The sequence below is a fragment of the Mus caroli genome, unplaced genomic scaffold (genome assembly GCF_978045245.1).
Source record: "Mus caroli unplaced genomic scaffold, Mus_caroli_1 scaffold_1, whole genome shotgun sequence".
In the NCBI taxonomy this organism is placed as follows: Eukaryota; Metazoa; Chordata; class Mammalia; order Rodentia; family Muridae; genus Mus; species Mus caroli.
In genome coordinates this window covers 169,780,976-169,804,460 of record NW_028227256.1, presented here as the reverse complement: position 1 = coordinate 169,804,460, position 23,485 = coordinate 169,780,976, and the positions used below count along the sequence as shown (strand labels likewise).

At 43.2% G+C, this 23,485-nt stretch overlaps 1 protein-coding gene across 1 annotated transcript in view; it reads right to left on the bottom strand.

The window, feature by feature from the left end:
- Positions 1-10,709, bottom strand: part of Slamf1 (signaling lymphocytic activation molecule family member 1) — a 33,678-nt gene extending 22,969 nt beyond the window's left edge. The window contains exons 1-2 of the mRNA XM_021169772.2: positions 10,594-10,709; positions 1,420-1,761 (exon numbers count right to left, since the gene is read on the bottom strand). Coding sequence (XP_021025431.1) covers positions 1,420-1,761; positions 10,594-10,669 — 418 coding nt within the window. The 5' untranslated portion in view covers positions 10,670-10,709. The remainder of the gene's footprint in view (positions 1-1,419; positions 1,762-10,593) is intronic.
- Positions 10,710-23,485: the final 12,776 nt, after the last annotated feature.

Genomic DNA, 23,485 nt, shown 5'->3' with positions numbered 1-23,485 from the left:
CTATCAATTATACAATTCCAATGCCATGAGACAGGTAAGGTAAAAAGGGAGGAGCCGTTTATATGTTTAATTCAACTACTACAGAATCAGCACATCATTGGTATTACTTCTCTCAACTATTACAACTAAAAGTAATTATTCCCATTTTGTAGGTGAGAAAACTGAGTCTTCAGAGAAACAGCATGACTTGAATGACTATGTAACTTCTAAGTGGCCAGGCTAAGATAAATACCTTAGTCTGATTCAGAAATCAGCCTCTGTCTCTGTTTCTCTGTCTCTGTCTCTCTCTGTCTGTCTGTCTCTGTCTCCCTTTCTCTCTCTCTGTCTCTTTTTGCCTCTCTCTGTTTCTCTCTTTCCTCAAAGAAAGTCCTGGTTGCAGAGACAGCACTTCCCAACACATCCAGCTGATTATATAAGGTGTGACGAAATCAGTAAACTCATAAGAACAAAAGGACAGATTATATAATATTTACGTTATTTAAAAAACACATGATGTGCGGCCTCCATGCACACTCAGCAGATGGCTATGGGAGCTCTGCATTCTCTGGTTGCTGGGGCAGGAGAGAGCCAAGATGTTCCTCTTTCTCTCCTAGAAAGCTGCAGCTTCCAATAATGTGCTGGCTGTGGACTCCCATCCCATCCTTGGAGATGTAAAACATCCTTTTGAAAGAAGTCCCCACACAGCTGTCAGGAAGCCTTGGAAAGCAGACAGGCCTCAGGGCCTAAGGGGCAGGAACTGTAGGTGTCTTCAAGGACAGGCATGGAGGTTAAAGGGGGTCAGACAAGTACTGAATTCAGCCAAAATGTAGGTTCTACCGGGCCACAACTAAATAACTACGTAAGCAGATCCTGGTTCAAGTGAGAAGAGAGGTGTTTCTTTCGCCGTGTAGGTGGAACCCCTACCCCCCCCCCCTCCAAGGCTCTGGGGCTTGGTGAAGTGACTGTGGGTGGACTATCAGCTCTCTACCCAGAACCTCTGCTGTAGCAAACATCCCACACATGTGTGAGCAAGCACACGTGAAATCGCTTGCCACTGGAGTCTGGCTCCCTGGCAAATGTAAGAGGAGGTGGGTCTGTTCAGTTGTAGTCAAACTTTGTAAAAGTCAAGTTTGATAAATAAATATATGTGTGTGTGTGTTTATTTAAAAATTAATATGCAAACTAAGCCAGTCCTTTGGTCCCCACACAACAGGCTCCCTCTCTTTCAAAACAGTAATCAAATCAGCTTCCACCAATGGGAAGAAAAAAACCATAAAGATCTGTTTGTCAAAGTGCTTCCCTTAAACTTAAATACCTGTTGGACCATGTCTTTCAAGTTGCTTCCAATTCCAGACATCCTACTTCTGGGAACGGCCTGAACTCTGGGACTGAGAACCTTCTAGGCCCTCCTGTGCTAAGTACAAAAATTCCCATTTTTACCATAAAGCTTCAGCTGCTTGCAGAATTGCTGAACAGACACGTTCTCCTCCACGCTCACCAAGTACCATCCTTCACTCTCCCGCCTGTTCCCGAGGATCTTCAGGCTCAGGTTTTTCGATTGAAAGTGGTAGCCATCCTCCAGGTGATCTGGATAGCTCCCTTTAGAGAGATCAAAAGACACAATTTTCTTGTTGGATTTGCTTCCTGGGGACGTTGCCATGGTGACGAGGATGCGGACACTTTTGTTCACGCTCTTATCTATCTGATGTTCATTTGTCAGGGACAGCCACGTGTCCTGTCCCAGCTTCTGGAGAATCACTGGGCAATCCATCACACCTCCACCTGAGGGAAGGACGGGAAGATAATTACTTATGATGGAAGAACTGGAGACATGTGTTATGTTGAGGATAGAGAAAGACAGGCTGAGACTCTCCTCACTTCCTGAACGATATCATATTATCAGGTGGTGGTCTACCAGGATTCCCACTAGGATCCCAACTGTAAACTTCAACATCTCAGAGCATCCAGTGGAAATCCTCAAATCACGAATACCAGGGTTCTCTCAACTCAGACTGAACAGCGAAGGCACAGACAACAGAAGCAAAGTAAATGACTTCCTTAATGTGACAGTAGTGAGCGCCACAGTCAAAGACTAGAACCTTAGGCTGTAAATTCTCTGCCAAGGTTCAATATGCAGGGTGAAGAGCAGTGACAGTGAGGAGGAGCCTAGAAGCATCAAGTCAGGTGAGAAGAAGCAGAGAAGGGTCTGAGACTTGTGAGAACTAGGACGGAGATGCTCTTTGTGCCCAAACTGGAATTTTGCTTCCCCAACAATCCCCGATTGTTAATAATGGTAAGGACAAGAGATTATTTTCTTTCCCTTGTTTAAAAATGCTGAACCAACAAGAACAGAGGGGGAAAACCCCAACGAAAACTCAAAGCTCTTTCAAACCACTCTCAGGGATTCTAGTGCTGAGTATTTAATACCTCCTCTTCTCTCAAAGCCGCAGCCTAACCCTAAACCCTTCTGCCTCCTCTCCCAGGGGTTACCTCCCTTTCGGATTCACTGAAAAGAAAAAAATAGACAAGAAACAAAAGGCAGATTTCAATCTATGGAGATCCTAATCAGCCAATCTACCTGGAGGACTGGCCCGTGCTCCCATCCAAGACTAGTGTCTTCTAGAGGAGTACTCTCAGGCTTTCAGGCTTTGCCTCCGGAGCCAAGCCCTGCACTACCGGATGCCCTGATGCCTCCTGGAATTCTTTCACCGACACACACATACATACAAACAGTTAATTGCCCTTATCTGAGAGAGAGAGAGAGAGAGAGAGAGAGAGAGAGAGAGAGAGAGAGAGAAATTCTCCCACCCCAGGTCTATCCTTAGTCACTTGGTTATTTTCATTTTCTTTTTGGAAGGTTCTTGCACGTCTGTTTATGTTTTCTCCGTTTGCTTCCTGACCCAATTTTCCCTGTATCCACTCCAGACAATTCTTCTTCCAAATTCTCATGGAATCACACTTGTCAGTCTGTCACACTGAGCCAAGTCCGTTAATTCTCCATCGTTGCCTTTTGTGTTTCTCAGGAACCCATGACATAGTTCATCACCCCTCCGTTAAACACAGTCTGCATTTGGTCACCAAGATACTACACTTCCATGACTTGCTTTTTTTTTTTTTCTTTTATCGTTCTTAGTTTCCTTGGGGGAAACTTGTGTTCTTTGAGATCTCTAAGTATCAGAGAATGCCTGGGCTCGGGTTTCCTTCTCTTCCTTATCTACACCTCATTTCTCACTTAGCTCCACAGTGTGACATAACTGCAGTATTTACAGTTGTAGGCCATCGCTAATCCTCTCACTGTAGACTCCACCACCTACATAGAAGGGCACTTGGAAGTTTAAACAGCGTCCAATGTTGTTAGCAAAGAACTCTGCTCAGGCATGACAGATCATCCAGTTTCTCAGGCCAAGAACACTGGAGGATCCTTGAACCTGTCCTTTCTCCTACTCCACATTTCGTCTTGACAGAAAATCCTGCTGGCTCTAATTCCCAAGTTGATCTGACACAGAAGTCCTTGCCACCTATTCCTTCCTGACACCGTCACCACAGGCCTACCTGCTACCACTCTGCCAGCTAATCGCCCAGCCTTTATACCTCGGACACAGTGATCCTTTAAACCATGTCTGATTTAGGTTTTTCTTTCAATTGCTTTTAATCTTCCTGGGCTTTCTAGCCCTTACAAACTTCACAGTCTTTGAATCTGCTCACTGCGAACTTAGCTTTGCTCCAAATCCATTCCTTGCCCACTCTCTGGCTTTCACTGCATTATGGCCACAGAACTTCCCTGCTCCAGAACCTCATCAAGAACTTTCCTGACCCTGGAGAGTTCTTTCCTTATGAACCTGAACTTCTCAGTGCCTTACTTTATTTTAGGTGCCTCCTCTGACAGATTTCCCAGGACATACCTCCTGCCCATTGCCCTTGCTGTCACTATCTGGTGTTAAATGCACAGTTATTCATTTGTATTGATGTCTGTCCCACTTGAATACAGTCCTTCTCTAGAGAACAAATGAACAAATGTCATACCAGTGTTTGTGTCTGATGTCCTGATACAGTGTTTGGCACAGACAGGCTCTGAAATAAATATCTGTTCAATTAGCAGGCACTGAAAGCCATATTACCCTCGGCAAGCTCCTGTTTACCTTAGCCTGACATGTATACAACCGAATTTAACCCTAAGTTAATGTTCATGTTAGGAACCCTAAGTTAATGTTCATGTTAGGAACACATGACTCTATGAGCATAGATTGCTCTAGCTGATAAGAGATTCGAAAGGGTAGAAAACCACCTGCTTCTGCAACAGGTCTGTCTAGAAAAGACCCCATTTCAACTGTGGTAAAAACGAGCTGCTGGAAATTGGGTAAAATGGCCAAAATATTCTTGACATCAATGTGCTCTGAAATCCCTATACTGTCTACTAAATGACCCGGCCCAGATTAATGAAATACTAGTGATTTTGGGGGAAAAATGCTTTCTACACCGGCTACAGTCAAGATGAGTACTTGACTGTACTCATTGGTGCTTGGCTGTTACAGGAAAGTACGGTAGGTGTTAAGGAACTAGGTCTTTGGGGCGTTGCTAATATTTTCCCTGAAAACACAGTGCTCAGCCAGTTCTCGGTTAAGGTGGCGACGCTTGGTTTTCCTGTGGTTGTCTGGTGCAATTTTCCCAGTGGTACCCTGGGAAGAACACTGGGCCTTTCTTTTCCAGCCACACTCAGGAATGCCTGACAGTTCCACACCTCCTCTGATGGCTTTACACCTGAATTGTAACAATGTGCCCAAGATACAGTTTGGCCTTTTGGGTCCTGAACCCAAGTTTCTCTATGTAAAAGAAACAGGGAAGACTGAGAGCCACCCATGGACCCCTGAACATACATTTCGGGGACCACTTCCATAAACACCATTTCTCAAAGAGAGCTGAACATTTAAAAACAGAATCACTCTCACACTGTTGACATTTTAAACTAATTTTGATATGAAGAAGAAGGGGGAAATGGGGACATTAACCCTTTCTAAGACTGTTAACTCTTTTTCACTCTCCCACACGTCTCCCACACCTTTTCCTGTCACCAGACGCTGCAGGCTTGTTGTTGTTGTTGCTGCTGTTGTTTGTTTTTGTACTTTCAGAGTACAGAATTGGTACAAGGAAGAGAAAGGTAGGGTAGGAAGTAGCCAAACAAACAAACAAATGATAGAAGTCGAGAGGAGAAAGGATGAAAGGAAACTGATGGGGCAGATGAAGACAGTCCACACATAAGGACTGGAGTCAAAGTTTCACCAGAAGGAGACCCTAACACCCAAACACAGGAGAAGAAAGATGACGTCATTGCTCCCATGACCTCTGAGTCTGGAGGGTGCTCAAATGGAAACACATGCGGGGCTGTAAAAGCCTTCAAGTGGAGTCTCTTTTCCTGAAACATCCTCCTGCCTGATGAGGGTTTTCCAGCGAGCCTGTGATTCAGTTTAGCCCTGTTTACTAGAAGAGACTGGGAAGGAACATTTCTATACTTCACACCAACTCACTTTCCTTCACGAGTATTTCTGCTTTGATGGTGGAGTGATTCATTCGGGCAGGTGAACAGTGGCCTGATACATTCAGGGTTTAGCTAAGCCTTTGACAAAGTGGGGTTCTACCTCAGGACCTTATTTTTGGCTCCATTATGATATTTTACATATTCTTTTATTATCTCGCTACATTCTTCTTTTCTCTTTTTTCTTCTCTTTCTTCTTTCTTTTCTTTCTTACTTCTTTCTTTTTTCTTTTCTTTCTCTCTTTCTTTTTCTTTTCTTTTTTATTTTTTTTTTAGAAAAGAGACAGGGGGCTGGAGAGATGGCTCAGCGGTTAAGAACACTGACCGCTCTTCTGAAGGTTCTGAGTTCAAATCCCAGCAACCAAATGATGGTTCACAACCATTTGTAACAAGATCTGACACTGTCTTCTACAGTGTCTGAAGACAGCTACAGTGTACTTACATATAATAAATAAATAAATCTTTAAAAAGAAAAGGAAAGAAAAGAAAAGAGAAGGAAAGAAAGAAAAGAAAAGAGACAGGTCTCATGGGTCTCACAGTTCTAGAGGTAAATGCAGACTCAGGAAGGAAAAAAACAACTGGTCTAAGGATTGTTTTTAAACCTAGATAACCTACTAAGATGCCTAGTCCAAGGTTGAGAGGGCTGGGTGTTCATTGCTCACACTGCTTGCACTCCTCATTCCCCAGCCTGAAAGCCTGGCCCACCCTTTGCCTGTCCAGTTCCTTCCACCCTCCAGGTCTTCTGATGAGGAAAGACTTTCCAGACTTCAGGTTTAGGGTAGGCTTCCTGCCGCCTCCCTCCCTCCTCTATCTCTCCATCCCTCCTTTGTGCTTCTCAGCACAATTTTTATCTACAGTAGCACTTGTTGTGCTCACAGAGTCAGAAGCTTTCAAGAAGAGGGATTGTATCTTTTATTCACTGTGGTATTCTAACACAGTGGTTCTCAGCCTTCTTAATCTGGTGACACTTCATTCCTCAGGTTGTAGCCACCATAAAACTATTTCACTGCTACTTCCTAACTGTAATTTTGCTACTGTTATGAGCTGTAACGTAAATATCTGATATGCAGGGTATCTGATGTGTGACCCTCCGAGAAGATGTGACCCACAGGTTGAGAACTACTGTTCTAACTGGTATCTGGGGCTCAATGGGAGCCCAAGAAATCCTTCTTATCAAAGTCAATAAATGAAATTAAATGGGTTGAATGAATAAATGAATGTCACCATGAATCTAAATTCCTCCCTTCCCACAATCAAGATGAATTCCATTTTCTTTCTATAACATCCTCAATGTGGGATGAGAGAGTGTTCCTCCCACTTTCCTGGTGAAGATTTACAAGTTCCTCAGCCACAAACCATGGGTGTTTTATTGCAACAGACCCCTTGCCATTCCACCCAAACACTCACATCACTGAAGCCTGGGATGTATCTCCATCTAAAGTTCTCCTTCCCAACTCTAGTAGACTCCAACCTACTTGGTGAAGGATACTCGAAACACGGACAGAGTGTCATCTATAGCAAGGGTTATAGGAAGAAGGCAAGTCTTCATTCTAATCTGTTTTGTTTTGTTGAAGTTTCAGAAATGCACATGCAACTTTCCTCTAATAAACAAAAAAGGTTAAGCAAAAACCACTATGACAACAAAGTCTCTACTTCCCAGCTCCCCATCAAATGCTCCCTACGTGCCTCTTACATTTTCCTTCCTTTCAGCGAGGCCTCTCTCCTTTTGGAAAATCCCATACTCAATTAGTTTCAATTTAATTCAACATATACACCTTAATCACAGACATCGTAGCCTAGTTTTCCTCATGGGACTGAGAAACACATTGGATCATTCTTCCCAGTCCTCAAACAGAGCATATCAAGTTTCATTCACTGAAATGTCTAGCATCCAGCCTCATGAGTACAGAGAAACAGTTAATCTAGTCTGCTTATCTTTCTTCAGTGACAAAGTTCTAGCAATGGTGGCACCAATCTCATAGGGCTGGTATGAGAATTTGAAAGATAAAACACTTAACACAATGCCTTCTATAAAGCAAATATATGGTATTTTATGTTATTATTTATTCAACATTAATTTTTAAGTGAGCTCACATATACCAGACATTATACCAGATGCTTTTCAGGGGCTTATGCTTGCTACTTTTGCTCTCTAACCTTACATGTCGCTTGGCCTTATACACTCAAATACATTCAGTAAATCAATGCTGAATGGAATCTTTGAAAGTCAGTCTATAAATACCCCCAAATCCCTGATGCTTTGAACTCTCTTCCAATGCTGCAGATAGAGAAAAGTGAGGTTTCATATCATAATATTAAATTTTTTGATGACATATTTAGATCAGTATATTGGCTGCTGATGATGGAAGAAGTCAGGAAACACTGTTCCATAAGCTGTTTAAAAAGAGGTCTGCCAAATGCTTCCTTCCCACCATTTAGATCTGCTCTCAGATTCACAGGACACAGTATGGACACACTTGGGTGTAAACTTCTGGACTCACTCAGATCAACAAGTACAGTCAGACTTGCAGGCAGACAGCTATAATCCAGCACTAGGGAGGGTGAGGTAAGAGGATGGAGAGATCAAAGAGAGCTTGAGAGGATGGGCCAACGGCTGCATTAGGTTGGTCCGAGCCTATGACCCAAGAATTTGCCCCTCACTTTATTCGACATGGATGAAAGAGGTGGGGAGGACCTACATGGAGGAACAACTCCATTTGGTAAGAGTCATCAATCATAATGCGTATGTCCCTGTGATGGTCAGTACTGACAATGAGGCTATGCAAAGGGAATGTAAGCAAGCCCTACTCAACACGGCTATGACCCCAAAGTTGCTCTAGAAATAAAGTCTAGTGTAAAAGATTCTTGATAAATTGAAGGATCTAACTGACATCTAGACATAATGCAGCATCATCTTTGGTCTTTAGTGTGGATTTTTCAGGATGTGAACTTGGCACTTTATATCTAACTCAAGCATTCAAGGAAACACTAGGCACATGTTATGAAATATCTGTGAATTGGAGTTAATAGTCTATGTAGATGAGAATCATAATGTTCTGGCAGGAGTAATGAGGGAAAGAGCAGTATTAAAGATAAAAAAATTAATATTGTCACACAAATTAATACACATAATAAACTGAAAAAAAAAAACTGAGGCTGGCTTTGCAGGAACCCCAGCCTAGGGTGTATCTATTGTAAAGACAATAAATCTTCCTGATAAATAACAAATAAATAATAAATAATAATAAATAGCCTAATAAATGTTAACATAAGCCACAATATGTCTGCAAGAAATTAAAGATGACACCTCTCCCCCAGTAAACTTTAAAGGAAAAAGAGATAAAAGTTTGCCTTGCAGTTATTTACCCAAAGATAGCAACTCTTTATTCTGCCTCTTGGATTAAAGTCAAGATGCCGTATAGAAGCTGCATAGCTTCTTGAACATCACACACTCACATGTGAAGTTCACTGTAAATAAAGATATCAACTGTCCTTTAGGAGCCTTTGCTTTTCTTGGGAAGGGACGTGTGCACTTTTCGCATCTTATAGTTCTGAGTAGGAACTGAAAATCGAACAGAAATGGGAAGGTGCAGACTTCTTTTTACAAGAATCAAGCTCCTCTGGGTTGCCCTGACACGACTGATAAGTCTCATTTGCAAAGTATTTCTATTTGGGTTTTAATGGGGTTTCACAAAAGAGTACACATTTATAAATAGAAACACTGACAAAAATTGAGCTTATTTTAGAACGCGGAATGCAAGGAAAGAATAGTTGCCAAGTGGGGAGACATGTATGTATCCTGGGGCTGGGCTGTCGCTCACTAGCCAGTGACCTCCTACTCTTAAGCAGAACATTTGCTAGCTACATCTGAGCTGCCACAGACAAGGTTAGACAAGGAGAAAACCAAACGTTCATTCCATAGTTACTACAGTCACCAAGTAAGCCAGCAATGGTGGGTTCAAATGGTATACAACAAGAAGGGCTTAGCTCTACCTCCAAAGATGCTCAGTCTGATTATCTCAAAGTGGACCTAGACAAGGGTCTCCTCATCTGAGACTTGAATAAGAGATTCTAGGTACAGCCCCCCACCCCCAATCCCTGGCACATTTCAGGGTTTTTCTTAGAAAAGTCCATAATGGATTTACAGTCATGAATCCCCCACGACCAAAATGCTCTGGCTCTCAGGATTTCCCCGATCCGCTTCCTAGAGTCATCTCTGCCAGGCTGTCTCCCACAATCTAATTAAACCCTACAATGGAGTTGACCATTCATTCACATGGTTAGCCCAGCATGCACTGCTTAGCACGGTTGCTCTCCAATACCTTTCCTTACAGTTCCCGCCCACTAAGTAGAAAACAACAGCTTGCCTTGGAAAAGAGAAGAACCAGAGGGATGGGAGAGAAGTCCTGCTCCTTTAACCCTTTGCCATCACGAGCCCACTGCAGAGCCTTGAAGTTTCCTGATTGCACTTTCCACATTCTGTAAGCAACCCTGGGCTCCAAAATACCAACGTTTCCCCTTCTTGGTGCTTTGGAGTCATCTCTTATAAGAAAGCATGACCACACCGCCAGCCACTGTCTGGTGTGAGCCTAAGGTCTGAGGTTTCCCACTTCTACCTGTTGCTCCTATCACCCTTGCTTTTCACTGGACCGGTGTTCTTTGTCTGCCAATGTACAATGTATGTGTGAGAGTCATTTTCCTCAGCAGAAGTGTAGGTCAAGGTTCCCAGAGCTTTGGTCCCTAGCGTGCGTCTTTGCCAGAAGGGTAGCCACATAAACCAGCTACTCAGAATTTTAGCCTGAGTCCATCCCTCAGGAAGCTGACTATGGACATAGCAGGTGCCTTTAGCTTCTGGTTTCCATAGAAACTAGTGTAGATGGGACAAATCCCTGGAACCAGAGGCTCAGGGAACTCAACAGGTTTCTTCCTCTTTGAAAGGCACAGTGGAAACCCAGAGGCACTCTCCTTAAAGGAGAGGCAACTGAACAGCACCTCCCAGCCTTTGGCTTCTCCATCCATGAGGCTCTGCTGATTCCAAACTGCTAAACATAAGACTCAAATCCTTCAAATCAAATGGACACTCACCTGTTCCATAGCTCAACTCAAAAGCCAGGGAGAGAAACAGAAGTATTCTCCAGGAAAGGGATCCTTTGGGATCCATTAGCCAGCAATCGCAGACAGGGTCCCCAGCTGCGAGCTCAGCTCAGCTCCGCAGGGCAGCTGCTTACTGTTACCCCCAAGGAAGAAGCTCTGATCATCGAAGTGCTGCCTCTGCTGACAAGTTCCTGAACCAGCTTCCTGTCTCAAGTGGGGTTTTTTTTTTTCTACTTGAGCCTCCAGGATTGCTCATTTATGATCAGGCTTAAATCACTTTATCACTTCGTTGTTCTTGAGAAGCCAAAGTCAGGTGTTCAGACCCATGGGAGTTGGGAAAGGGGCTGTGATGTCACATCAATCAAACCCGGGCTTGGGGAAGAAGTGTGATTCCCCCCCCCCACACACCACCCCCCACCCCTCTTTTTTTCTAAGCTGTTTCCAGGAAATGGGTGTCACAAGTTCTCTGAGCAGATCTGTCTGGTAAACTCTTTTTGGGTCCTAAGAAAAAAGTGGACATTGGGTAGACCACCTATAAATTAGGGAATCTAGAGCTCAACTTCTGTTTGTAACTTACCTGGCATGAGATGACAGGACTGTTACTTCTGATTCGTTCCATAATCTCATTGAATACCTGTGCAAGTCAGACCTGGAGCTATAGTCACAAACTGATAAAGTAGACAGGCATAGACATCTCTGACCAACAGCCCATTTTCCTGACAGGCACAGTGGGGCAGAATCAAGCTAGCTCTCTGTTGCCTTCAATTTAGAACTTGTTTATAAGGTTTGCTATGGAGAAAGGATGGAAGAAAGAACTTCTACGAATAGAACACTAGAATCGGAGCTCACAAGGAGACTTTGAAAGGTGAGGGTGTGTGTATGTGTGTGTGTGTGTGTGTGTGTGCGCGCGCTCGCGAGCGTGTGTGAAAGTCGAAGAACAACCCCTAGGAATCAGCTTTGTTCTTCCATCATGTGGGATCAAGTAATTAAACTCACGTTGCCAGGCCTATGCAGCAAGTGTTCTTATCCACCAAGCTATCTTACTAGTCCCCAGGCTAATGCTTTTAGAATCCATTGTCATAATCACAGATAATCTCCTCTTGACCCCAAAGGTCATGGGGTAGAAAGAGCTGGTGTTAGAGGAAAACTGGTCCGTAGTTCTCTTTGTTTTCTCTTCTCCTGCCTCCTGTATCCAACTTCATAATGATGTATTAGGCATGGTGTGTTCCTAGATGTGTCCTCACTGTGGTAGCTAGGAATTAACTCCACATAAGGGGTTAACATCAGAGAAATTCACACATGATATAAATTGGAGTTTCCTTCCTTCCTTCCTTCCTTCCTTCCTTCCTTCCTTCCTTCCTTCCTTCCTTCCTTCCTCCCTCCCTCCCTCCCTCCCTCCCTTCCTCCCTCCCTCCCTTCCTTCCTTTTCCCTTTTTGTTTGTTTGTTTGTCTGATGGTTTTATTGTGTTTTGTTTTTTGAGATAGGGTCTCACTATGTAGTTCTTGCTGGCCTGGAACTCACTATGAAGACTCAACTGGTCTCAAATTCACCTGGTTCTGCTTCCCAAGTGCTGAGATTAAAAGTGTGTACCACCACACCTGGCTATTGAATCAGAGTTTTCAAGAATAATGCATGCCCTTGAGTCACACAACTCCTGGAATGCACGCTCCATCCTTTGTGCTTAGGTCAGGCCTCGCCCTCTCTTCAAAGACTTAGACTCATGTCACTTTATTCTTCTAGAATGAACTCTTTACTTAAAAAAAAATAATAGTTTTATTAGTTCTTTGAAAATTCTATTATATTCATGCCCCCTAATCTTCCAAGGACATCCACCCAGCTTTGTGTCTTTTCCTCCTTAGCCCATCAAAATGTGCTGCCCCAATATTCCTGGATGTGTGACCTTCCACCAGAGCCTGGCTCACTTACCAAGGACTATGTTCTTGAATTCATATGTGCCCCGCTGTGTCTGGAAGACACTGATTCCCTGTAGTCGCCCACCACCTCTGGCTCTTACATTCTCTCCACCCCACTCTTGGGATAAGGGGGCCCAGTATAGATGTTCCATGAGAATGCAGATCTATAATGAAAAGGAGCAAGCTGAGCAAAGGAAAAATGCAAAATGTACAGTTGGGGGGAGTAGAAAATAGCACCAAAAATTGCAATAGAGTCAAGTCCAGTGCTCAAGAAGATAAAAAGTTTAAAGAAAAGCCTAATGCTAAGTGGAATAGAGGGAGCGGTGACCTCAGGACAGGACTGGAGCCAGCTAAGCTTCTGATTTGTGAAAAGCAATTAATGAACTGTGAGAAGGAATTAAAGAAAAGCTTTAATCCCAGCACTCCAGAGGCAGAGACGGGTGGATTTCTGAGTTCAAGGCCAGTCTCATCTACAGATGGAGTTCCGGGACAGCCAAGCTTAGGCAGTGAAGAAAACCATCAAAACCAGAAAGCTGATGCAGATATAACCGAATGATTGTGTGTGTGTGTGTGTGTGTGTGTGTGTGTGTGTTCTAACCCCAGCAAGTAGCAGAACTTGGTAATTTTAGCTACATGGCTCTGGCTTTATAGTAAAAGATAAAAGAAAGGGGTTGCAGAATCCCCCTCCATGGCTAAGGAAAGCTGTGGGTGTCTCTGCATGGGGGCCTACAGAGGCAATTGTGTGAAGCTGTGAAGGTGAAGCCTGGATTGCCTTGGAACCACAAGAGGCTGGAGGTGCCAGAGCCATTAGAAAAGCTGCTAACAGGGACTGGGACCAGCCCAAGAGAGGAAGAAGTGTGTTGCAGTCCACAAAGCTGAAAGGCGTTGGAGATCTGAGGAACACTTTGACATTAGACATAGAGATACAGAATTGGAGTTTGCCCAGCTAGTTTTCTGTCTTGATGTGGTCCAGTATTTCCTCACTATGCTCCCGTTCTTTCCTTTTGGAGTGATAATGTATATCCTGTGTTGTTGTATGTTGGAAATATGTGATCTGCTTCATTTTGATTTTACAGTGGGTTCTAGTTAAGAGATTGTCCACAAGCCTCACAGACTTTGAACTGTGGCTTTTTAAACAGTGTTGAGACTGTGATAGACTATGAGGACTTTAGAAGTTGAACTAAATGCATTTTGCATTATTATATGGCTACAAGCCTATGGGAGCCTGAGAGTTTAGTGGTTTAAACGGGAATGGGTCTCACAGGTTCATAGAGAGTGGCATTCTTTGGATTTTGAGGTTTTAGTAGTTCAAGCCAGGCCCAGTGGCTTACAATCTCTTTCAGCTGCCTACTGAGCTGAACAAAGAACTCTCAGCTCCTTCTGCGCTATGTCTGCCTGCACACTGCCAAGATTCTCACCATAACAATAATGGACTAAACCTCTGAACCAGTCCCAGTTAAATATTTTCCTTTATAAGGGTTGCCACGGTCATGGTGTCTCTTCAGAGCAATAGAAACCCTAAGACAGGCCATGTGGCTAATTCAGTTTTCAGAATTTATACAGCTCTTGGCAGAGCTGTTCCTTCAATGTAGAGAGCGGATGCTGACAGATCAGACCAATGTGGAACGACACAGTTGAGCACATTTTGTATTGACAAAGCCATTTTTCTGAAGCCAACCCATTTACTATGTTGTTTTATCCTCACAGCAGCCCAGGAGCAGACAGGGCTCATAGGAGTATAAAACTGACCCTAGGCCAAACCTGGGAATCCAGCCTCTAAGTAAAGGGTGTTTCCCCTTTTCCAGGAAGACACTTATAATTCCTTGAAGAATCCAGAAATTGGAAAGAAAGGAGTGTCATTAACGGTAGACCCTGCAGGTCAGGCTTTTCATATACATTATTCCATAAATCTTTGAAACAATAAGATGCTGGTATGATTTCCCTATTTTACTGATGGATGTGTAAGAGTTGTCACACACACACACACACACACACAGAGTGGGGAGGGATTTGCCAGTCTTTAGACTCATGATGGCCAATAGCTTACTATCTATAGAACATGTCTTCTAGTACGAGCAGCGAAAGAATCCTAGATATGTGTGGTTTCTCGTTCCTAGCCTCCATCATCTGTGGCACAGTACCACTTCCTCCCTTTGGGTACACAGTGCCTCACTCTGAGAGTGAGGAGGACTATACAAAGAACAACCTCTCCCAAACTCACATGGGCTTTGCAGTGAACCCATATCCAATTCTTTTTTTTTAACTAGTAATGTCTGTATCATGTGTGTATATGAATGTGTTGTGTATGCATGTGGCTTTTATGTGGGCATCAGGGACTCAAGCTCAGGCCCCCAAGCTTGAGGAGCAGACACTTTACTGTCTGAGCCATCTTCTCAATCTCGGGCTCTTGAAATCCATGGTATGCTGTCTTCTAAGATTTGCTATCCTTTCCTTCTCTTGATGCATAACTACAAGTGGCCAAGTTGCCTGCCTGCCAGTTTCTGGGGCTGATGCCTCTGACCATGTTGGTTTTCCAACCAATGACCATCTTCAACATGACTTCTAAGTAAAAGTCCTCTATTACACAAACTATTCTGGCAAATAAAGAGTCACTGAAGGATGGACCAGATTACCTAGCCACGTGGGGCTCACAATGAACACATTTATCTGGATGAGAAAAAAAACCCACAAAGGCAAAATGAAAGTACAAAATTTCCCCAAATTCTGAACATCTCCTAGGAGACCTAATTGCAGAGTCTAAAACTGGCCTGGGGAAAACACTGGGAAAAAATACCCCTGTGTCTGCCCTGCTGGGTAAGATGGGGAAGCTGTCAATGGGTAGAGGGGGCCATGTATCTGACACAGGATCAGTCAGTCAGAAACCCTCCTTGTTGGGCTGTGTGTATATGGGGTAGAGGGTGGCTCAGGAGAGGATTGTGATAAAGAGAGAGCTGATAAAGACCCTGGATGAGAGGAGCCGTGGCTTAGATCCAGGCCCAAGCATTCCACAGCCTTTATGTCATCTGTGGGGACTAAGATAGCTCACTACATGCTCCTCACCACAGTTTCTCACATCAGTGTACCTCAAACTCAGGTCAGAGCACTGACGTATGGGGATGGAGAGACACTGTGGACTTCCTCTCTAAGACATCTTTCATTTTCACTGATGCTTCAGCCAGCAGACCCCAGAGCCAATGTGGTGTGAAAAATCTTCCCCTCTGGGGTGGGGGGCGGGGAGGGGGGACAGAGGAGGAACAGCCTGGACTGACTGGCCTCTCTCTGTTCATCAAAGAACACTTGGCTGAGAGCCACTACCTCACAGACTCCTCCCATGGCACTTTTAGAATCGTTCTTATGAGGGCTTCGGTGCTTCCTACTGCTCCTTACCACAGAGTTTCCTGGCCTCCTTGTACTGGAAAGAATCCTTAGAGAAGGGGAAATGCCTGTGTCATGGTACTCCTTCTAGGAAAGAGTGGCAGTCAGGAACCAGGGACACACCCTGACTCACCAGCTGCAGGCCATTTCCGAGCAGAATGCCTCCTGTAGCCAAGTGGTGGATATGACAATCATTGCAGAGTACGCTAGGGGATAAAAGGTGGAGCAAACAGGGATTGAGCCCTGTAGCTTCCTGACTGGCTGCTTGATGTGGGACATATGCTTTCCTTTCGAGCTCTCAGACTGGATTTCTACCATCAGACTCTCAGGTCAAAACTGAACTACACCACTGGCTTTGCTGGGTCAATTGTGGGGCAGTGGGCTGTGTACAGACAGCCTCATCTCCAGTCGAGCAAAGGTCTGAAACCCGGGGAACCGATGGGTGGTGATTTCCACCTACATGTGACAGAAGGTGTTCGATCACGTCTCCTGGACCCCTGGCTCCTGTCAAAGTTACTGCTCCCACAGCCCCCACAGGAGAGGTGTGTGACTATCAGACAATGTCCCAAGCTCCTGGCATTCTGGCTGGACTCCACACCCACAGTTACCAGACTATACCCAGGTATGCTCCTCCCCACAGTTACCTGATAGCCCAGCCCACTATAAAAGGAGCTGCTTGGCCCCTCCTCTCTCTTTTTAAACTCTCACATTTCTTACTCACTTCTCTAGCCCTCCCTCTCTCCCTCCCTCCTCCCCTCCCGCAACGTGGTCATGATCGGCCTCTCTCCCTCTTTCTACCTTCTCTCTTTCTCCCTGCCTTTCTGCAATAAAGCTCTAAAACCATAGACTGTCTCTGCTCATCAAGGCCTGCTGTGCTTGAACGATGGGATAGTCTTTCCCCTTACGAGCCGCTTTTAACCTCTGGCCCGAAGGCCTTCCTGCGCTCCAGCCACGGACTCTCACCCAGTGGGAACCACCCAGCGTCCCCTCTCCCTCTGCCCCCTCCTCCCTTTGGTCCCAGGGCTGACTGAGCCTCCCCTAAGCCCCCATTCTGTTCTCAGCTCTTCTGAGGTGTCAAGAGGTGCCTGGGATGCCTAAGGCTGAGAACCTGGTACCCAAGACTGCCCTCGTCCACTACCCGCTGAGCTGGAGTCCAGTGGCTTCACTCAGCCAGAGGCCCACCCAGGGCCACGTGGAAAGCGTGTGGCAGTCTTCCATGTCCGCCCACCCAGAGCACCAAAACTCAGGTTTTCTCCCACTCCCTCTTTCCCCCACACCCACTGCCAACAGGTCACCACTTTGTAGACTGAGATCACAGGAATTCTCAGCTTCCAAAATAACAAAAGCCAGTGAATCTGTCTTATATATATATATATATATATATATATATATATATATATATATATATATATATTTCTATAGCATGTTGTATGACTCTGGAGAGTCCCGATGGAGACTACTTCTTTTCAAACTAAAAATACAATCTAATTTAGAAGAAAAATTTTTAAAGAAAATATCATTTTCATAGTTTCCTAGCTTTGTCACAGTGTGTTTCCACATTTGCAAACATCCTCTAAATCTTTGTTTATAAGACAGTGAGTGGATTGAGCCAGCATCTGGCTCCATAGCCAGACAGGCCTGGGCTCAAATATTCTTTTTTCTTTTTTTAAATATTTTTATTACATATTTTCCTCAATTACATTTCCAATGCTATCCCAAAAGTCCCCCATAGCGCCCCCCACTTCCCTACCCACCCATTCCCATTCTTTTGGCCCTGGCATTCCCCTATATTGGGGCATATAAAGTTTGCAAGTCCAATGGGCCTCTCTTTCCAGTGATGGCCGACTAGGCCATCTTTCGATACATATGCAGCTAGAGACAAGAGCTCCGGGGTTCTGGTTAGTACATCATGTTGTTCCAACAATAGGGTTGCAGATCCCTTTAGCTCCTTGGGTACTTTCTCTAGCTTCTCCATTGGGAGCCCTGTGATACATCCAATAGCTGACTGTGAACATCCACTCCTGTGTTTGCTAGGCCCCTGCATAGTCTCACAAGAGACAGCTATATTTGGGTCCTTTCAGCAAAATCTTGCTAGTGTATGCAATGGTGTCAGCGTTTAGAAGCTGATTATGGGATGGATCCCTGGATATGGCAGTCTCTAAATGGTCCATCCTTTCATCACAGCTACGAACTTTGTCTCTGTAACTCCTTCCCTGGGTGTTTTGTTCCCAATTCTAAGAAGGTGCACAGTGTCCACACTTTGGTCTTCATTCTTCTTGAGTTTCATGCGTTTATCAAATTGTATCTTATATCTTGGGTATCCTAAGTTTTGGGCTAATATCCACTTATCAGTGAATACATATTGTGTGAGTTCTTTTGTGATTGTGTTACTTCACTCAAGATGATGCCCTCCAGGTCCATCCATTTGGCTAGGAATTTCATAAATTCATTCTTTTTAATAGCTGAGTAGTACTCCATTGTGTAAATGTACCATAATTTCTGTATCCATTCCTCTGTTGAGGGACATCTGGGTTCTTTCCAGCTTCTGGCTATTATAAATAGGGCTGCTATGAACATAGTGGAGCATGTGTCCTTTTTACCGGTTGGGACATCTTCTGGATATATGCCCAGGAGAGGTATTGCTGGATCCTCCAGTAGTACTATGTCCAATTTTCTGAGGAACCGCCAGACTGATTTCTAGAGTGGTTGTACAAGCTTGCAATCCCACCAACAATGGAGGAGTGTTCCTCTTTCTCCACATCCTCGCCAGCATCTGCTGTCACCTGAATTTTTGATCTTAGCCATTCTGACTGGTGTGAGGTGGAATCTCAGGGTTGTTTTGATTTGCATTTCCCTGATGATTAAGGATGTTGAACATTTTTTCAGGTGTTTCTCTGCCATTCGGTATTCCTCAGGTGAGGATTCTTTGTTCAGTTCTGAGTCCCATTTTTTAATGGGGTTATTTGACTTTCTGGAGTCCACCTTCTTGAGTTCTTTATATATATATTGGATATTAGTCCCTTATCTGATTTAGGATAGGTGAAGATCCTTTCCCAATCTGTTGGTGGTTTTTTTGTCTTATTGATGGTGTCTTTAGCCTTGCAGAAGCTTTGTAGTTTCATGAGGTCCCACTTGTCAATTCTCGATCTTACAGCACAAGCCATTACTGTTCTATTCAGGAATTTTCCCCCTGTGCCCATATCTTCAAGGCTTTTCCCCACTTTCTCCTCTATAAGTTTCAGTGTCTCTGGTTTTATGTGAAGTTCCTTGATCCACTTAGACTTGACCTTAGTACAAGGAGATAGGAATGGATCAATTCGCATTCTTCTACATGTTAACAACCAGTTGTGCCAGCACCATTTGTTGAAAATGCTGTCTTTCTTCCACTGGATGTTTTTAGCTCCCTTGTCGAAGATCAAGTGACCATAGGTGTGTGGGTTCATTTCTGGGTCTTCAATTCTATTCCATTGGTCTATTTGGCTGTCACTATACCAGTACCATGCAGTTTTTATCACAATTGCTCTGTAGTAGAGCTTTAGGTCCGGCATGGTGATTCCACCAGAGGTTCTTTTATCCTTGAGAAGAGTTTTTGCTATCCTAGGTTTTTTGTTATTCCAGATGAATTTGCAGATTGCACTTTCTAATTCGTTGAAGAATTGATTTGGAATTTTGATGGGGATTGCATTGAATCTGTAGATTGCTTTTGGCAAGATAGCCATTTTTAAAATGTTGATCCTGCCAATCCATGAGCATGGGAGATCTTTCCATCTTCTGAGATCTTCTATAATTTCTTTCTTCAGAGACTTGAAGTTTTTATTATACAGATCTTTCACTTCCTTAGTTAGAGTCACGCCAAGATATTTTATATTATTTGTGACTATTGAGAAGGGTGTTGTTTCCTTAATTTCTTTCTCAGCCTGTTTCTTCTTTGTGTAGAGAAAGGCCATTGATTTGTTTGAGTTAATTTTATATCCAGCTACTTCACCGAAGCTGTTTATCAGGCTTAGGAGTTCTCTGGTGGAATTTTTAGGGTCACTTATATATACTATCATATCATCTGCAAAAAGTGATATTTTGACTTCATCTTTTCCAATTTGTATCCCTTTGATCTCCTTTTGTTGTCGAATTGCTCTGGCTAGGACTTCAAGTACAATGTTGAATAGGTATGGAGAAAGTGGACAGCCTTGTCTAGTCCCTGATTTTAGAGGGATTGCTTCAAGCTTCTGACCATTTACTTTGATGTTGGCTACTGGTTTGCTGTAGATTGCTTTTATCATGTTTAGGTATGGGCCTTGAATTCCTGATCTTTCCAAGACTTTTATCATGAATGGGTGTTGGATCTTGTCAAATGCTTTTTCCGCATCTAAGGAGATGACCATGTGGTTTTTGTCTTTGAGTTTGTTTATATACTGGATTACGTTGATGGATTTCCGTATATTGAACCATCCCTGCATCCCTGGGATGAAACCTACTTGGTCAGGATGGATGATTGTTTTGATGTGTTCTTGGATTCGGTTAGCAAGAACTTTATTGAGGATTTTTGCATCAATATTCATAAGGGATATTGGTCTGAAGTTTTCTATCTTTGTTGGGTCTTTTTGTGGTTTAGGTATCAGAGTAATTGTGGCTTCATAGAATGAGTTGGGTAGAGTACCTTCTGTTTCTATTTTGTGGAATAGTTTGTGAAGAACTGGGATTAGATCTTCTTTGAAGGTCTGATAGAACTCTGCACTAAACCCATCTGGTCCTGGGCTTTTTTTAGTTGGGAGACTATTAATGACTGCTTCTATTTCTTTGGGGGATATAGGGCTGTTTAGATCATTAACCTGATCTTGATTCAACTTTGGTACCTGGTATCTGTCTAGGAACTTCTCCATTTCATCCAGGTTCTCCAGTTTTGTTGAGTATAGCCTTTGGTAGAAGGATCTGATGGTGTTTTGGATGTCTTCAGGATCTGTTGTTATGTCTCCTTTTTCATTTCTGATTTTGTTAATTAGGATGCTTTCCCTGTGCCCTCTAGTGAGTCTGGCTAAGGGTTTATCTATCTTGTTGATTTTCTCAAAGAACCAGCTCCTTGATTGGTTGATTCTTTGAATAGTTTTTCTTGTTTCCACTTGGTTGATTTCACCCCTGAGTTTGATTATTTCCTGCCGTCTACTCCTCTTGGGTGAATTTGCTTCCTTTTGTTCTAGTGCTTTTAGGTGTGTTGTCAAGCTGCTAATGTGTGGTCTCTCTAGTTTCCTTTTGGAGGCACTCAGAGCTATGAGTTTTCCTCTTAGAAATGCTTTCATTGCGTCCCATAAGTTTGGGTATGTTGTGGCTTCATTTTCATTGAACTCTAAAAAGTCCTTAATTTCTTTCTTTATTCCTTCCTTGACCAAGGTATCATTGAGAAGAGTGTTGTTCAGTTTCCACGTGAAGGTTGGCTTTCTATTATTTATTTTGTTATTGAAGATCAGCTTTAGTCCATGGTGATCTGATAGGATGCATGGGACAATTTCAATATTTTTGTATCTGTTGAGGCCTGTTTTGTGACCAATTATGTGGTCAGTTTTGGAGAAGGTGCCATGAGGTGCTGAGAAGAAGGTATATCCTTTTGTTTTAGGATAGAATGTTCTGTAGATATCTGCCAGATCCATTTGATTCATAATTTCTCTTAGTTTCTCTGTGTCCCTGTTTAGTTTCTGTTTCCATGATCTGTCCATTGGTGAAAGTGGTGTGTTGAAGTCTCCCACTATTATTGTATGAGGTGCAATGTGTGCTTTGAGATTTACTAAAGTTTCTTTAATGAATGTGGCTGCCTTTGTATTTGGAGCATAGATATTCAGGATTGATAGTTCCTCTTGGAGGATTTTACCTTTGATGAGTATGAAGTGTCCCTCCCTGTCTTTTTTAATGACTTTGGGTTGGAAGTCAATCTTATCAGATATTAGAATGGCTACTCCAGCTTGTTTCTTCATACCATTTGCTTGGAAAATTGTTTTCCAGCCTTTCATTCTGAGGTAGTGTCTATCTTTTTCTCTGAGATGAGTTTCCTATAAGCAGCAAAATGTTGGGTCTTGTTTGTGTAGCCAGTTTGTTAGTCTATGTCTTTTTATCGGGGAGTTGAGTCCATTGATATTAAGAGATATTAAGAAAAAGTAATTGTTGTTTCCTGTTATTTTTGTTGTTAAAGTTGGCATTCTGTTCTTGTGGCTGTCTTCTTTTAGGTTTGTTGAGGGATTACCTTCTTGTTGTTTCTAGGGCGTGGTTCCTGTCCTTGTATTGGTTTTTTTCTGTTATTATCCTTTGAAGGGCTGGATTCGTGGAGAGATAATGTGTGAATTTGGTTTTGTCGTGGAATACTTTGGTTTCTCCATCTATGTTAATTGAGAGTTTGGCTGGGTATAGTAGCCTGGGCTGGAATTTGTGTTCTTTTAGTGTCTGTATAACATCCGTCCAGGATCTTCTGGCTTTCATAGTCTCTGGTGAAAAATCTGGTGTAATTCTGATAGGCTTGCCTTTATATGTTACTTGGCCTTTTTCTCTTACTGCTTTTAGTATTCTATCTTTATTTAGAGCATCTGTTGTTCTGATTATTATGTGTCGGGAGGTATTTCTTTTCTGGTCCAGTCTATTTGGAGTTCTGTAGGCTTCTTGTATGTTCATGGGCATCTCTTTCTTTAGATTTGGGAAGTTTTCTTCTATAATTTTGTTGAAGATGTTTGCTGGTCCTTTGAGTTGAAAATCTTCATTCTCATCCACTCCTATTATCCGTAGGTTTGGTCTTCTCATTGTGTCCTATATTTCTTGGATGTTTTGAGTTAGGATCTTTTTGCATTTTACATTTTCCTTGATTGTTGTGCCGATATTCTCTATGGAATCTTCTGCACCTGAGATTCTCTCTTCCATCTCTTGTATTCTGTTGCTGATGCTCGTATCTATGGTTCCAGATTTCTTTCCTAGGGTTTCTATCTCCAGTGTTGCCTCATTTTGGGTTTTCTTTATTGTGTCTACTTCCCTTTTTAGGTCTAGTATGGTTTTGTTCATTTCCATCATATGTTTGGATGTGTTTTCCTGTTTTTCTTTAAGGACTTCTACCTGTTTGATTGTGTTATCCTGTTTTTCTTTAAGGACTTCTACCTGTTTGATTGTGTTATCCTGTTTTTCTTTAAGGACTTGTAACTCTTTAGCCATGTTCTCCTGTAATTCTTTAAGTGAGTTATTAAAGTCCTTCTTGATGTCCTCTACCATCATCATGAGATATGCTTTTAGATCCGTGTCTAGCTTTTCCGGTGTGTTGGGGTGCCCTGGACTGGGCGAAGTGGGGGTGCTGGGTTCTGATGATGGTGAGTGGTCTTGGTTTCTGTTAGTAAGATTATTACGTTTACCTTTCGCCATCTGGTAATCTCTGGGGTTAGTTGTTATCGTTGTCACTGTTTAAAGATTGGAGCAGAAGCTGTGTTCCACTTACCAGCAGTCTCAAAATCCTGCGGCAGGGGTCGTGGGAAGCTGGCGGTACCCCGGTGCTGGTCCAGCCAGAAGAGGCCTGTGGTCCTACTCAGGCTGGTTTTCTGCTTCCCTAACTAATGCAGTCTCTGGTCCCGTGTGCAAT